Raw genomic sequence first — 17,661 nt, 5'->3', positions numbered from 1 at the left:
AAAAAAATTTCTCGCGAAAAATATGTATAGACGTCATCATTAGTATATAGAAAAAATTTTGAAAATTATCATGAAAAAACTTAATATTTTCATGTAAAAAACGTGTAAGCTATCATGTAAAAACATACTTTTTTTTTTTTTTTTTTTTGGTAGTGTGGCAGCAATGCGTCTCCGAATATTTTTACCCTACAACACACTAAAATAATAGTTTTGTTAAATAAATACCATAAAAAAAGAACAAAAATCCAGCATTTTTCTCTTACACAGTAATTGACACAATTGATCGATGTCAGTTTAATATCGTATTTTATTACTTTAAGTCAACTCAATATTAATTACCAACATTTTCAAAATAAGAGTTAAATTTAAAAAAAGCTTGACAGTGATTCCTTTCAGTAAATATTTGGTCAATTTGATCATAATGTACATGCTGTATATCACATTTGAAAAATATTAGTAATTCATATTTTGTGAACTAAAAGTTGATCGATTTTGAAACACTTTCTAACCAGTTTTCCATTAACGTTGATGCCTGGAAACACGCATCACACCACAGAATAATCCGTCAGGATCATCTTTTACAGGCATTCCAGTCTGAAGATGTTCACTTGTGTGCTGTACGTCTGCTTAGCAGGGCCGGCGCGGGGACGTCCGGTCCCGATCGTGCGTTTCCTTTCCCTCCGACCTCAATACAGTCGCTTCTCATAACTGCGAGTGACAGAAAATAAATGAAAATTGATATTTTGTACGTTATTGCAATTTAACTCTAATGCGTATTTAACAAGTAGATTTCATGTAAACTGCTTGTAAATGCTTATATTTCAGTGCTATTGACGGTACTAAACTTCCAATCCATTTTGACTGGGAAGGTTGGCAACCATGATCCAAGTCCAAATGGATTAAACGTTTAACCCCGTCACTGCCAACTCAATTAAACCCACAATATTCAGTTAGAAGTAGATCATGAATTGTAGAAGAAGATGGGAAAAGTAGCATGGATGTACTTACATGGTACAAACGAATATCTAGTATGAAAGCATGAACAAGCGCAAAAGAGAGAAGACAGTATGATATTTCGTAGCTTTAGTGAGTTTAAAACAAGGAAGGGTGAAAAACACAAAATGTGAACACAATGGAAAGTGAAGATTTTGAGGGCTAAAGTGCTTACGAGTGAAGGCCGTGCACTCCGCCTTCCATCTGAGCAGACATTGTTCTCTTCTCGAACTTCAACTCTCCAGAATACATCATTGACCTGGCATGAAACAACTCTATTAAAAACTAGGATGCAGTACCTCATTTTATACGTTAGATAGTGCTGGTTCTCTTTGTTTTGAAACGTTCTTTTGTGTCTAAAAAAAGATTAAATTGGGTCTTTATTTTTAATAGAGTGCCATTTGTGTCCCCAGTGTTAGCTGTTTTTTCACTAATTTTGGACATATACTCATTAACTTTTTAAAGTGTGTATTATCAATTGCCGTCTATTATAAATTCAAGCACACAGGATCCAAATTTATTTATTTTTTTTCCATTTGAATTGACTTCTGGCTGCAGTGCTACAAATATAAATAATGAAAAATCCTGTTCTGTGCTAAACATTTCTTTAGTCACTGTTCAAGTTTTTTTTTAATTAATTGCTAGTTATGGTATTTGGTAACACTTTATTTGACAGTGGCGACATAAGACTGTCATTAGACAATCATAATTATGACATTGCACTGTCCAAAGCATTAATGAATGCTTATAACAAATGTCATTTAGTGTTAACCGGCCAATAATTTCCCTTTTGAATGAATGTAAAAGATCCAAGCTGGACTTAAATGGAGTTAGTGACATAATTTGCCAGATGATACTAAATGACAGCTGTCACAAGCATTTATTAATTCCCATGATAGTGTCATGACACAATTATGACGGTCTTATGACACCGCTGTCAAATGAAGTGTTCCATCTTAACCCAAATAAATCAGCAAATAAGCCGCACTGGACTATAAGCCACAGGTATCAAAATGAAGGAAAAAAGTAGCGACTTATAGTCCGAAAATTACGGTACTTATTTTTCCCCCTTCTGTCATTGTTTGCATGCTATCCTCATTAAAATATGAACACCTATAAATGTTTGGGTGGTTTTAGATAAAACAGACACTGTTTTTTCATCTGTGTGATTTTGACAAAGATCAGATCACATTTGATAGTTATTTTATGCAGAAATGTCAGAAATTTCAAAAGGTTCAGATACTTTTTCATACCACTGTATATGAAAGCCCCATGTGATAAAATAAAACTGTTCAGACCATAAAGACACTCAGATTCCTATTCTCCGTGTCTAAGCACCTGAATAGGACAGGTAATTTTAAAAAAAGCAATTTCTTCTTATACTAGTACTAAACTCGTTACCGTAAAATTGACAAACTCTTTGCTCCGATGTCCTGGCAGCCATGTTGAATACCAGCGATAAGGTACGGCACAAATTTCTGAATGGAGCCCTTATCTTGGACTGACCCCGAAACACCTTGAGCCACTTTCACCTTGTCTCCTTCGCTGGACGCACCAAGGACAAAACCAGCAAGGTGTAAATTACTAGCATCCCGTGACGGCGTTTGTGACAAAGCACCTACCTGAAGTAACGCTTCTGGCTATTGTTTTTCTCCATGGCATCCAAGGAGCCCATTCCTCTGTACTTTTTCAAACGCACACCGTCGGAAAAGAAATATTCTCCCGGAGCCTCGGTGGTTGCCGCGAGGAGGGAGCCCATCATCACTGAGTGCGGAAACAGTAGGAGCAAATAATAGTCTGTCTAATGCAGGATAAGTTGAAAAACAATAGGAATGAATGGTATGTTTCGTGTGAGTTAAATGTGCCATTGAAAAATGGCTAATTTTAGTATGCCTTGATTTTCTGATATTTTCTAATGTTTGAATTGTGTGAGCTAGAAAAATAACACTTCGAACATTTGAAATGTTAAGGTTTTGCTATTGAAAATCAATAGAATTAAAAAAAAGCAAACAAAAATAAACATGTTTTTGGCGCTTTGCAACGCTTCTCCCCAAAAAGCTAAGCTAACCTAATAATTACCCTAATTTTCGCATGATAAGGCGCACCTGACTATAAGCCGCCACCCACCAAATTTGACATGAAAACAACATTTGTTCATAGATAAGCTCCACTGGACTAAAAACCACAGCTTTCCTCACTGTATTATGGGATATTTAGACCAAAAGATATTAACCGGTTACACTTTATTTGACAGCAGCATCATATGACTGTCGTAAAACCAAATGAACCCCCATGCATTGGTTCAAGAGGCTTCAGTTGAATCACTGCTCCCTTGGGGACAGGGCCGGCCCAGGCCATTTGGGGGCCCTAAGCAAAATAATACAAAGGGGCCCATATTTTTGGCCCACCATTTTGTCACAGTGTACTGTGAAACCCATACATGCAATCCTACCCATATGTCCATATTTTGTATATAAATCAGATTTTGTTCAAACTTCTCACCCCAAATGATTGTCAGTACTTACAGTAGATAGCGCCAAACCTTTTTCTAAAAGAGGAAAGAAAGAAGTTAAGGAAGAACTTTTATTTTTTTAAGCTTGTAATCAAGTATCAAAACTCACAAAAGTCAAATAAAGCAAACTGTAGTAAACAAAATAGAATATAAATTAAACAATGCCAAATTGGGGGCCCCCTAGTGGTCAGGGGCCCTAAGCTGCTGCATAGTCTGCGTATAGGCTGGGCGGGCCTACTTGGGGAGACGGTCATCCTTTTACTGCCACCTGCTGTCAACACTGTTGTCATCCAACATGCTTCCTGGCATACATTCCTGTTACAAGCCGCCGTCTGCGGCATTGAATTAGTCCTGCCACATCCTGTTTTATTTTGGTGGGTTCTTTTGTGTTCACTTGAGTCAGCTTTGCATTTCCTTCCCTAATCACCTGAGTGCCTACACCTGTTTGCCATTAGCAATAGTCCTTATAGACTCCTTTTGTTTGTTGTAGTTTGCCAGTGCGTTTTCAGTGTTTTGGAAATCAGTAGGCCATTACGTCACCAACGTCCTTCAAGATAAGTTTTTGCCATTGCCTATTTTGTGTTGTACTTTGAATCCTGTTTTTTTACATTTCCTTTTGTGAATTAAACACCTTTTGGACATTGCAATCCTCTCTTCTCGTGCATTTGAGTTCAGTCGTGTGTGCCCCGTTGTGACACATTCCACCGCTACAGATATAAATAACAATAAAAACTCATGTTCTGTGCTAAATATTTCTTCAGTTACTGTTCCAGTTGTTTCATTTATTGCTAGTTATGGTGTTTGGTCACACTTTATTTTACAGTGGCGCCATAAGACTGTCATTAGACTAGGGATGGGAATTGATAGGATTTTTACGATTCCGATTCCATTATCGATATTGCTTAACGATTCGATTCTTTATCGATTCTCTTATCAATTCTAATTTGGGGAAAAAGAAGAACAAATGTTTTGATTGGCATCGAGTTTGTTTAATCAGAACTCACAACCTTACAAACTCACAACGAGATCAAAAGAGGCCCAAAGCCTCAATGTTAACTGTGGCAATAAGTGGCAAATACACAAGAATGTGTAACATTTTACTGAAACATTTATCTAATAGAAATAAAAAAAAATATTGGTATATATTGGCAGATAGGTTGTTGTTCTGCCTTTGGCAATATGTGTTAAAGGCGGGGTCCCCAAACTTTTTCCTGTGAGGGCCACATAACTTTTCCCTTCTCTGATGAGGGGCCGGGGTCAGTTTGTAACAGAAAAAGTGTGACGATTGCAGAAGTGCATAAATGTAAAAAATTATTGTTTTTTAGAAAGCCACAATCAAATAACCCTTTCTGGATTCTTCACGGAATGAAAGTAAATAAAATAAAAATAATAATATAATAATAATAATTAATAATAAAAACACTATTAATTAAATAGATAATAACCAAATAACCCTCTCTGAATTCTTCAAGGAAAAAGGCCTGGAAATAAATGACACGATTGAGAAAAAAAAAAAATTCAAAATGGCCGGACTAAATGTGGAGGCGGGCCGTATTTGGGCCGCGGGCCGCAGTTTGCGCACCCGAAGAAATGCGCATCAAAGCCAGTGAGCGAGGGAAGTGAGAGAGGGAAACACTTCTACGAGCCTACGTTCTTTGTTAATGTTAATATCTACAGAGGCAACGCCTGTATGTATCATCTTTTGTGTTGTTGTTGTTGTGTTTCCACTCGCGATCGGACACTTAAATCCAGTTGTGTAGTGGTTTGAACGATGTGCTAATGCTAGCGAACGAATGCTAACCATACTGTTATTAGCAGCTAATCATCGCTGATTTACGTTGATGCAAACCTGTTTGTTATTGGGGACGAAATTGATTTGTTTCATTTCTATTCTTAGTTTCACTCTTCAAGCGAAGGTTGAATAAAGTCAGCAAATTATACCAACGTCTTCTACATCGTCATTTGGGAGTTTAGCTAGCTGTATAGCCAGAACTGAGCCTTAGCCTCTCTGTGAGGACAGCGGAGTCGTATTCCCTCCCGATGCAGTTATCTCCACCTTGCAATGACTGCAAGTCGCTTTGTTGTAATTTTTCCTAATGAAGTGAAGACACACTTTCGAGCGTTTGAACCTACGTGCTGTCATGGTTATGTTTATGGCTGCAATGCTCGTGCTTACCTGTCGTAACCTTTCATTTTCACACTCTTTCCTGGTTCTGTCATGGTTATGTTTATGGCTGCAATGCTCGTGCTTACCCGTCGTAACCTTTCATTTTCATACTCTTTCCTGGTGAAGTGTAGTCAAACTTTGGAGCGAGTGGTTCTTGGCGCCATGCTAGTTTGATGCGTCTGGACAACAAGACACGTCACGACGCAATACGCGTCTTTAGGAATCGTTAAAGGGATCGTTAAGCCTTTTTCATTGTGATGTCGAGGCCTCGAAACACTCGGAACCGGTTCCGAATTGGAATCGGATTTCGATTCCCATCCCTACATTAGACCATCATAATTATGACATGACACTGTCCTGAGCATTAATGAATGCTTATAAGAGATGTCATTTAGTGTTATCCGGCAAATTGTCTCACTTTTGAATAGATGTAAAAGATCCAAACTGGAAATAAATGGAGTTTGTGACATAATTTGCCTGATGAAGCTTAATGACATAAACTTTCAGTAATTCCCATGATAGTGTCATGTCAAAATTATGACAGTCTTATGATGCCACTGGCAAATAAAATGTTAACAATTAACCCAAGTAAATCAACAAATAAGCCACACTGGACTACAAGCCACAGGTATCAAAATGAAGGAAAAAAGTAGCAGCTTATAGACCGAAAATTACAGTACATATCTCACCGGTTGATGCCTCAAGTGCTAGCGCTGCAAAATTATGACAGTCTTATGATGCCAATGTCAAATAAAATGTTACCAATCAACCCAAGTAAATCAACAAATAAGCCACACTGGACTATAAGCCAAAGCAGGGCCGGCCCAGCCTATACGCAGACTATGCAGCTGCTTAGGGCCCCTGACCACCAGGGGGCCCCCAATCTGGCACTTGTTTAATTTGTGTTCTATTTTGTTTACTACACTTTGTTTTATTTGACTTTTGTGAGTTTTGAGACTTGATTACAAGCTTTAAAAAATAAAAGTTCCTCCTCAACTTCTTTCTTTCCTCTTTTAGAAAAAGGTTTGGCGCTATCTACTGTAAGTACTGACAATCATTTGGGGTGAGAAGTTTGACGTATGCAGTGCAACAAAATCTGATTACTATACAAAATATGGACGTGCGGGTTGGATTACACTGTGACGAAATGGTGGGCCAAAAATATGGGGCCCTTTGTATTATTTTGCTTAGGGCCGGCCCTGAGCCACAGGTATCAAAATGAAGGAAAAAAGTAGCGGCTTATAGACCGAAAATTACGGTACATATCTCACCGGTTGATGCCCCAAGTGCTAGCGCTTTGACCACGTGCCCGATGGTCTGAATACCACCGTCAGCAATTACAGGTACTCCGAAACGTCGCGCGTACTCTGCCACTTTGTACACCGACGTGCCTTGAGGCCGCCCGCACGCCATCACTGCGGAGTAAATGACAAAAAAACAGCAAATAACGGTCACGCCGAACACTTTGTCATGCTTTTTAGCAGCGTCTGATTTACCTTCCTGTGTGATACAGATGGAGCCGCATCCCATCCCCACCCGAAGGGCATCTACACCGGCATCAATGAGGTTTTTAGCCTGAGCAGCTGTTACCACTAAAGAAAAAACAGACGTGTGAAGAAGTTCTGAAGATGCTCACGTATGGGAGATCTGACAGTAAACAAGCTCACCGTTCCCACCGACCACCTGGAGTTCGGAGTACTTCTGTTTGATGTAGTTTATCATGTTGATTTGATACACCGAGTTACCCTGGGAAGAGTCCTGGTGAGAAAAATGCATCTTTAAACCCTTTATTGGGCAAGAGACATTTTTTTGGTAATTAAAACAAATACTATTACTCCAAGGGTTACAACGTACCCGAATTTGACTTTCGATTTGTTAGGTTTTTTTTTAATAATTTTGACTCTTGTTTTGTGATGCATCCTTTTATCTTGGTAGTACTAATGTGCACGAGTAAGAGCGCATGTACACACGAAGAACGTATTTGCACACACGAAGAAGAGGCACGGAAACGCGCACACACGAGGAAGCACATACAGTGCCTTGCAAAAGTATTCGGCCCCCTTGAATCTTGCAACCTTTCGCCACATTTCAGGCTTCAAACATAAAGATATGAAATTTAATTTTTTTGTCAAGAATCAACAACAAGTGGGACACAATCGTGAAGTGGAACAAAATTTATTGGATAATTTAAACTTTTTTAACAAATAAAAAACTGAAAAGTGAGGCGTGCAATATTATTCGGCCCCCTTGCGTTAATACTTTGTAGCGCCACCTTTTGCTCCAATTACAGCTGCAAGTCGCTTGGGGTATGTTTCTATCAGTTTTGCACATCGAGAGACTGACATTCTTGCCCATTCTTCCTTGCAAAACAGCTCGAGCTCAGTGAGGTTGGATGGAGAGTGTTTGTGAACAGCAGTCTTCAGCTCTTTCCACAGATTCTCGATTGGACTTTGACTTGGCCATTCTAACGCCTGGATACATTTATTTTTGAACCATTCCATTGTAGATTTGGCTTTATGTTTTGGATCATTGTCCTGTTGGAAGATAAATCTCCGTCCCAGTCTCAGGTCTTGTGCAGATACCAACAGGTTTTCTTCCAGAATGTTCCTGTATTTGGCTGCATCCATCTTCCCGTCAATTTTAACCATCTTCCCTGTCCCTGCTGAAGAAAAGCAGGCCCAAACCATGATGCTGCCACCACCATGTTTGACAGTGGGGATGGTGTGTTCAGGGTGATGAGCTGTGTTGCTTTTACGCCAAACATATCGTTTTGCATTATGGCCAAAAAGTTCAATTTTGGTTTCATCTGACCAGAGCACCTTCTTCCACATGTTTGGTGTGTCTCCCAGGTGGCTTGTGGCAAACTTTAAACGAGACTTTTTATGGATATCTTTGAGAAATGGCTTTCTTCTTGCCACTCTTCCATAAAGGCCAGATTTGTGCAGTGTACGACTGATTGTTGTCCTATGGACAGACTCTTCCACCTCAGCTGTAGATCTCTGCAGTTCATCCAGAGTGGTCATGGGCCTCTTGGCTGCATCTCTGATCAGTTTTTTCCTTGTTTGAGAAGAAAGTTTGGAAGGACGGCCGGGTCTTGGTAGATTTGCAGTGGTCTGATGCTCCTTCCATTTCAATATGATGGCTTGCACAGTGCTCCTTGAGATGTTTAAAGCTTGGGAAATCTTTTTGTATCCAAATCCGGCTTTAAACTTCTCCACAACAGTATCTCGGACCTGCCTGGTGTGTTCCTTGGTTTTCATAATGCTCTCTGCATTTTAAACAGAACCCTGAGACTATCACAGAGCAGGTGCATTTATACGGAGACTTGATTACACACAGGTGGATTCTATTTATCATCATCGGTCATTTAGGACAACATTGGATCATTCAGAGATCCTCACTGAACTTCTGGAGTGAGTTTGCTGCACTGAAAGTAAAGGGGCCGAATAATATTGCACGCCCCACTTTTCAGTTTTTTATTTGTTAAAAAAGTTTAAATTATCCAATGAATTTTGTTCCACTTCACGATTGTGTCCCACTTGTTGTTAATTCTTGACAAAAAAATTAAATTTCATATCTTTATGTTTGAAGCCTGAAATGTGGCGAAAGGTTGCAAGATTCAAGGGGGCCGAATACTTTTGCAAGGCACTGTACATTTGGTCTAAAGAAGAAGTCGAGCAGCTGAGAGAGGGAAAAGATTACAGCTGCAGGCCTGCGCGCACATTTGTTGCTTGTGAAGCATTCACGGAGGCAACACCTGTACATAACACTTTTTGTACTGTTTATTGTGCGTTTTCATTTGTAGTCGAGTACTTGGGGCGAGTTTATGTGATTGTTTTTGATGACGTGCGGACGCTAACTGATACATGCTAACCGTTTATGTGGATTGTTATTGCTGTATCAGCAGCTAGTTATTACGGAGCCAGATTGTTTCCAGTGCACACGAGAAACTATCTAGTAAACATTAACTTTATATAGTGTTGAGTTATGGCTGAGTGGTTAGCACGTCTGCCTCACAGTTCTAAGATCAAGGGTTCAATCCCGGGCTTCGGCCTTCCTGTGTGGAGTTTGCATGTTCTCCCCGTGCCTGCGTGGGTTTCCTCCGGGAACTCCGGTTTCCTCCCACATCCCAAAAACATGCATGGTAGGCTGATTGAACACTCTAAATTGTCCGTAGGTATGAGTGTGTGCGTGAATGGTTGTATGTCTCCTTGTGCCCTGCAATTGGGTGGCAACCAGTTCAGGGTGTCCCCTGCCTACTGCCCCGAGTTAGCTGGGATAGGCTCCAGCACCTCCGCGACCCTCGTGAGGAAAAGCGGCATGGAAAATGAATGAATGAATGAATAGTGTTGAGTTAATTATCGAGGGTTGATTGAATATTTGCTTGTGCTCATATATACCTAATATATATTTTTTTATTGATATAACCAGTAAATGATTATTGCTTGTTATAATAGGTTGTAGTATAATGTTTAAAGTGTTATAAAGTGTTAAAGAGGGTCGGGGTGACAACTGCCTTGCTTCATGGCCGCAACATTGCGTAACTAGACCTTCTGGGTTCTGGGACATCTTCAGCATCTTACGTCTAGACTTTCGAGGACATCTTCCATTCGAGGACATCTTCCATGGCCGCAGCGTTGCATAACTGAAGTGTCTGGGTCATTCTGACCACTTTATCTAAATGCCCTTGCTTACACACGTGTATTTAGTTACTTCCGCCTACATGCTCACACATAGCCAATCAAAATCGCATGGGTGTCTCCAGCTTGCTTTCCCCCTCCCTTTAGGGCGGTACCTTTCTGTGTTAGGACAAGCCCCTAATAAATGAAAGAGCAAGTGCTAATGTTTACAACAATTGGGTAACTTGCATGGCGCTGGAAATTAATTTCCTTGAGGGAACTCTACCAAGGGATAAATAAAGTTTATTGAATTGAATTGAATATTCCGCTAGCATAAATGCTTCAGTGCTAATGTTTACATATTGGCTAACTTGCATAGCAAAAGTCCGCTATAATATGCTAATGTTCACAGGATGGTTTCTGGTGCGCACCAGATAGTTTCTAGTGTGCACCAGAGACCATCTAGTAAACAGATAATATAGTATTTAAGCTAGTGGACTTTAGCTATGCAAGTTACCCAATATGTAAACATTAGCACTGAAGCATTTAAACAATCTGGTGAACACCAGATTGTTTCTGATCCAAGACCATAGTCCTCAGTCAGAAAAGGGTGGTGTGCTCGGGGATGAGATCCTGCCCCAATTTGAGGAGTTCAAGTATCTTGGGGTCTTGTTCACGAGTGATGGTAGGAGGGAGCGGGAGATCGAGAGGCGGATCGGTGCAGCGTCTGCAGTGATACGGACTCTGCACCAGTCCCTAATGGTGAAGATGGAGCTGAGCCAAAAGGCGAAGTTCTCGATTTACCAGTCGATCTATGTTCTTACCCTCACCTATGGTCACGAGCTTTGGGTCGTGACCGAAACAACAAAATCTTGAATACAGGCGGCTGAAATGAGTTTCCTCCGCGTGTGTCCTGTTTCTCCCTAAGAGAAGTTCGGTCATCCGGGTGGAACTCAGGGTCGAGCCGCTACTCCTCCGCGTTGAGAGGAGTCAGCTGAGGTAGCTCAGGCAACTGGTTTGGATGCCTCCTGGATGCCTCTCTGGAGAGGTGTTGAGGGCATGTCCCATCGGCGGGAGGCCCCAGGGACGACCCAGGACACGCTGGATTGACTTTGTCTCTCGGCTGACCTGGGAACACCTTGGCATCCCTTCGGAAGTCTGGGACCCGACAGTGGATTAAGCGGCTGGCTCTCCCAATGAAGTGTCCCTTTTTTTTTTTTTCAGGGAGTAGGCAACCCAAATCCTAAGCTACGCTCTGCTACTGTATACTGTATATTGTGATTTTTTTTAACAAATTCCCTACCAGTTACAACACTAAATATCCAATCCATTTTGACTGGGAGCACTAGCAGCAATCATATCCTGCCCATCAAAATAGGTTTGACGTCTAGCGCCGTCAAAGGCAGCCAATGAGCTCAGGGATTCACGTCACAAATGACAGCAAAGGAGCAAGTCGGGAAAAACATTTGGCAGCCTGCGTGTCAACTGGGATGCTCCACTGAACACTTGTCTTAAAAGGCACGGTGCTACTGTTTTATTCATAAACGTTAGCTAGATCATAATACAGTGGAAACCCACCAGGACCACCACGTCCACGCCCGCCTGCATGAGGAGGTCCAGCCTGTACTTGTCATCGTCCCTGGTCCCGATGGCCGCCCCGCAGAGCAGCTGCTTGCGGGAGTCCTTTGAAGCCAGAGGGTAGTCTCTGTTCTTCTTCAAGTCGGTTCTGGCGATGATAGCCACAAGTTCGTCGCTGTCGTTGACGATTGGAAGTTTACCTAAAAAAAAGTAACAGAAGATTTGTCTTTTAGCGTTCCGGCTTTGCTATTGTTAATCTACCGAAGCCAAAGTTCACCTTTTTTACTACGTTGTAAAATGTCATTAGCTTCTTTTAGTGTGACCCCAGCGGGCGCGACAACTAGATCCTCCCTTTTTGTCATTGCCTATGAAAATAGGTCAAATTCAACCCAAATGTGACATGTTTTGAATATCAGTGATCTCCATATAAGTAGACACCTCCTCCAGAGGTCTGTCGTGGTCCTTCTCAGAGAGGAAGTCAATGTCTCTAGAGGTGACGATGCCAACTAGCTTGCTTCCCATCTTGCCGGTCTCTGTAACAGGGATCCCAGAGAAACCGTGGCGGATCTTGGCTTCGAACACGTCGCCTACCGTGTGTTGCGGGCTCATTACCACGGGGTCTGTGATGAAGCCCTGTTCGAATTTCTGGACAAGAATAAAATAGGATCAAGTAAAGCATTGGTTCTTCTCAACACTTTATAGCATGTGTGTCAAATGTACAGCCAACAGTGTCTCATGAGCCACCACCACCCATTGATGGTAAGTAGGGTTGTTCCGATCATGTTTTTTTGCTCCCGATCCGATCCCGATCGTTTTAGTTTGAGTATCTGCCGATCCCGATATTTCCCGAAACAATTGATTTTTTTTTTTGCTCCCGATTCAATTCCAATCATTCCCGATAATTTTTCCCGATCATATACATTTTGGCAATGCATTAAGAAAAAAATGAATAAAACTCGGACAAATATATAGATTCAACATGGAGTACTAAAGTACTGTATTTGTTTATTATGACAATAAATCCTCAAGATGGCATTTACATTATTAAAATTCTTTCTGTGAGAGGGATCTACGGAAAGAAAGACTTGTGACTTTGTATATTGTGACTAAATATTGCCATCTAGTGTATTTGTTGAGCTTTCAGTAAATGATACTGTAGCCATGCCCAAATGCATGATGGGAAGTGGAACCATGACTGTGCGTAGTGCTACCAATTGATATATCTTCTCTGCGTTGGGAAATAACATAAGGTTTTAAGAAAAAGATCAATTGCGACCTTGCTTCCCCACATTGCTTCCCATGATATTTCTAATCATAGGGAGAGGGATTGTAAGGCTTTAGCCAATTAAAAAAAGGCTCCAAAGGCTGCCAAAATTCACTCTACTCATTTTACGCTGCCTTTCATCTCTCTATAAAGGTAAAACGGCGCCATTACAGCTTGAGCGCGACAATGCATGGTTGGGTCGTGCAGCGCATGCATTAATTGCGTTAAATATTTTAACGTGATACATTTTTTTAAAAAATTAATTACCGCCGTTATCGGGATAAATTTGATAACCCTACCTTAAGCCTAAACAAAAGACGCTGGATGAGTGTAACATATTATGTCTGTAACGTTAAAAAAAAGGCATGGCCGATATTTTTTTGCCGATTCCGATACTTTGAAAATGACGTGATCGGACCCGATCGATCGGGATCTAATTATTTGTCATTTAATTTTGTTTTTTATTAGGTCTAATCAAAATGGTTGATTTCTAATTGCTTTGCATATCTGGTATTTCATTGAACTATATGTGCGGTCCGCTTTCCTTTGTTGCACTCCTAATTGTTTGACATCACACCAGTGTTACTTTCTGCTAATTTTAAGCGTTTGAAGGAGATGGTACCTTTTGTCGTAGGCACCGTCTAACCAAGGGCATAGGTTTGATCTCAACATTGGTAGGGACGCTATAACAGCATAACCTGTATGTTTTTTTTTTTGGGGGGGGGGGGGGGGGGGGGTCCGGCGTTTTTAAAATATATGCATCGGCTGCAAATAAAAATATTTTTTTCAATGATAAGAGATAGAAAATACATACATTTTAATTAGGGAATAAATGCACAAAATGCACAGTTGGATTAACGTTAACAGTAGAAAAAGTACAGGAAGACACGTCACTAAACAGCTTTTTACTCGAGTTTTACAGGTTAGAAAGTTCACACGGTTTAAGGTTATGCTAACTCTGATGCAGGTCGGACCTTCAGTTGAAAAATTAGTGGTGTGTTCCCCACCTTCACAACATTGATGTCTTTTTACATTACTTAAAATGGCTGCTGCTGCTGCTGGCCGAAAAAAAACCTTCTAATATCCCTCCTCTTCAAAGGGGGCGGAGGAGGCGGTACGTCGACATGTATTTCTGTTGGGATTGTGTGAATGTGGGGGTTCTAATCATCAGCCAATCAAACGTGCGTTGAAAGGGGAAAAAAATGGACCAGCACATTCAACAATTGAAAGGGGGTAAATGTAAGTCTGAACATAATGTAGGGTCAATTCTATCCTTACAACTTATGGGAAGACAATCTAAATTACCTATATAACTAGACTCATTATATAATGCAAATAAGGTTGCTTAAAAGTTGGTGGGGACAATTTGAGAATCCTTAAAAGTTGGTGGTGTTATGTCCCTACTGTCCCTATGCAAACCGTCTAACTGTTTGCATTACTCTAACACGCTTAATATAATCAATCAGGGAATACTAACCATTCTCATATTTACTGTATGACTGTTTGTATTACTCTAACACACCTAATATAAAATAAATAGCACATATACCATAGTTTAATGAAAACAAGCAGAATATTGGGCATAAAAAGATACACAATGCCATCTTATCACAGAAGCCCAACACGTCCGTCATGAGCAAGATTGACGCACCAACTCTCGCAATCAGTTCTCCCGGGCACTTCAGGACAAAGAGCAGGGCGTTCTGTCCTAAAACAAGTAGCATCGGAGAACGCCCAATATCCAACTAATAACACAACTGACAAGATCCCCCTTTGATGCTGAGGTTGCAGAATCCACATCCTCATTGCCCAGACAACAGTAACTCCCGAATCCTCCTGCCCAGTCCAAAAACAGACAATAATCCCAAACACACCCTTCCTCTTTCTTTTTCACACCCTTCTTCCTTCCATTGGCCCGCCCCACGAGAGCTTTCAAAAGACTGAATGTTTAACTAAGCGTTGTCATTTTCCTCAGGAACTTTTATTGACGTACGATAGGGTGACCTTGCCTTGAGTGTTTCTGTTTTTGGCTTGCTTTTTGATCACTGTCGACAAAAAAATTGTCAACTTGTTTCCGGTGAGCATTCTTTAAACCGTTCAAAATGGAGTCAGTGCAAAGGGTTAACGCTGGAGTGAACGTGCAGAGTTTGGCCTTCCTGGCCGACCTGCTGGGGCTGCGCCAGCGGGACGCCTACCGGTTCGGTTTAACATACCTCGTATATTAGTAGAAAGCAGAGAACACGAAGGAGTTATGGAGGACAGAAGAAAAGAGGGAGATAGAGACAGAAGAAGTACAAACAACAACAAGAAATACATTGAACGCCTACACTAACTATGAATATGTTAGTGCTATTGTTAGCTAGTTGTAGTTTCAGTTGTGGGGGGCCTGATGCCGAAGGAGAAGGGGGCGGGGGTCAGAAACATAAGTGACTGGGAGGGGTGAGTGTACACAAATCAGCCATGTGAGGTGTAGAACCCACTATACGTGTGAATCCCTTGTGAGTGTGAGTATGTTGGCATCCTATTTTATGCTGCCTGATCGCTAATCCCGACACCAAGTTTTTGCATTTGAGTGTGTCTAATTGCACCTAGTTATGTGTGAATCCCACCAGACATGTGATAGTCCTGCAGACGAGTGAAAATGCCGCACAGGAGCTGCCCCAGGGCCACCGCCCTTCCCCAGTAAACTGCCCTAACCAGAGCAGGCGATACCCAGCCAACCCACCGTCATCCACCCAGTGACTCGCGCTGGAGCGCAGGGAGGATACCCAGGCAGAAAAAAGAGGGGAAGGCGGAAGTAGGAGAGCGCTGTGAACCCACTCAGACATGTGATGGTCGTGCACAAAAGTAGAAATGCTGCACGGGGCCACCCCAGGGCCCCGGCACCACTCCAGTCAATCGGTGGGGAGTGAGCACAGCCCACCCCTCCTCCCGCAGCTCCGGCAAAGGGGCCAATGCCATCCCCCCCGGGACCCAGGGCGGTCTTCCAGGGCGGTCTTCCAGACCATCTGTGCCCCTTTTAACCAGCCCTCAGGGAAGGGATGAGGGGACCAGCCATACAGACGACCACTCACTGCCGAAAACCCCCAACCCACCCGGCACACTGCAGGACCCCCACAACCCATTAGGCCAGAGGCAGGACAGGATCCGCACCTGGAGGGGGTGGCACCCTGCCGACCGCTCCAGGACCCAAGGAGGATGTCCAGGTAGAAACGAGAATGGAAGGCGGAAGCAGGAGGATGCAGAGAGGCCGCTGTGGGGCAGCAAGGGACCAGGGCTCCTACCCTCACAAGCAACGCCCCGCCCTGGGAGTCCCATCATATAGAAAAGTGTGGGACCATACCTACCACCCTATTACTGCAGCTGCCAGGTCCACGACTGGCAGGCACTACCAAGCGCCATGATAGGATTGTGTTGGGAAGGTAGTGCAGAGTCTGCATTAAAATAGGAGCACTTGGCTGAGAGGGCAGTGTGACCACCGTGACCTATAAATGCCCTCCAAACCAGGAAGACTGGCTGTGAATGCTATGGTTTCTTGCCATTGACGGTGCTGGACGTCCAATCCAATTTGACTGGGAGGGGTCGAATGAACGATTGTTTCTAAGGTTTTGGTAGCAAGTGCAGCCTTTTGATTGTTTTTGATTTGAAGGGAATAGGTACCGTTCTTGCACACACCATATAATTGTTTGCATTAGTCTAACACATTCATTATAATAAAGCATCTAACCATAGTTTAGGCAGACTTCACTCCATGCCCTTTGACACAGCAAAGTGGATCACCTTATCAGCCCTGTCGGGGCTCAGGAGGGGGAATGAAGGAGATGGTACCGTTTCTCATAGGCACTGTCTAACTGTTTGCTCTAACACACGTAATATAATCAATCAGGGAATAGTATCATTTGTCATATTTACTGTAAGACTACTTGTATTACTCTAACACACCTAATATGCAATAATAGCACTTACATCATAGTTTAATTAAAAGAAGCAGAATAGAGGGCATAAAAAATACACAACGCCATCTTATCACAGAAGCGCAACTTGTCATGAGCAAGATTGACGCACCAACTCTTACAATCAATTCTCCCGGGCACTCCAGGACTAAGAGCAGTGCGCTCTTTCCTAAAACAATTAGCGTCGGAGAACACCCTCGCCCAACCAGGATAACAAGATGATAGCCCGAGCGCCTTGGACGTTAAGACCTGCGTCGGTCGCCGTGGCAACCACATCCCAGCCACAAAGGATGACGCACGAACCTGACCTGCTACAGAGGGATGATCCCAAGACAACACCCAGCCACGCCTTCAGCCCGGCCCACTCCACCGCAGCTTTCTAAAAGAACTGAACATTTAGATAACACAGTCGCTGCTCAGGAACATTTCTATGTAGCCTTGTTTTGCCGACCCTGGATCCAGCAGGGTCTCTCCGTCGTCTGTTTTTGCCTTGTTTTTGACCATTGTCGACGAATAACTTGTCAACCTGTTTTCGGTGAGACCTCTTCAAACTTTTGGAACATGGAGTCAGTACA

The 17,661-nt window shown here is 42.2% G+C and overlaps 1 protein-coding gene across 2 annotated transcripts in view; it reads right to left on the bottom strand.

Annotated features, from left to right (window-relative positions):
• The window catches only part of impdh1a (IMP (inosine 5'-monophosphate) dehydrogenase 1a), a 30,426-nt gene continuing 12,765 nt past the window's right edge, over positions 1–17,661 (bottom strand). The window contains exons 6-16 of one of the 2 annotated variants that reach the window (XM_057837762.1): positions 12,308–12,514; positions 12,147–12,234; positions 11,870–12,069; positions 7,340–7,430; positions 7,169–7,264; positions 6,944–7,087; positions 2,616–2,757; positions 2,395–2,538; positions 1,169–1,252; positions 1,009–1,025; positions 1–708 (exon numbers count right to left, since the gene is read on the bottom strand). In XM_057837762.1, coding sequence (XP_057693745.1) covers positions 605–708; positions 1,009–1,025; positions 1,169–1,252; positions 2,395–2,538; positions 2,616–2,757; positions 6,944–7,087; positions 7,169–7,264; positions 7,340–7,430; positions 11,870–12,069; positions 12,147–12,234; positions 12,308–12,514 — 1,317 coding nt within the window. In that variant the 3' untranslated portion in view covers positions 1–604. The remainder of the gene's footprint in view (positions 709–1,008; positions 1,026–1,168; positions 1,253–2,394; positions 2,539–2,615; positions 2,758–6,943; positions 7,088–7,168; positions 7,265–7,339; positions 7,431–11,869; positions 12,070–12,146; positions 12,235–12,307; positions 12,515–17,661) is intronic. The other variant, XM_057837763.1, reaches the window with a different exon arrangement.

The sequence above is a fragment of the Corythoichthys intestinalis genome, chromosome 5 (assembly GCF_030265065.1).
Source record: "Corythoichthys intestinalis isolate RoL2023-P3 chromosome 5, ASM3026506v1, whole genome shotgun sequence".
Classification (NCBI taxonomy): Eukaryota; Metazoa; Chordata; class Actinopteri; order Syngnathiformes; family Syngnathidae; genus Corythoichthys; species Corythoichthys intestinalis.
Note: the sequence above shows the minus strand (reverse complement) of the source record. Positions and strands in the feature narration are given on the sequence as shown.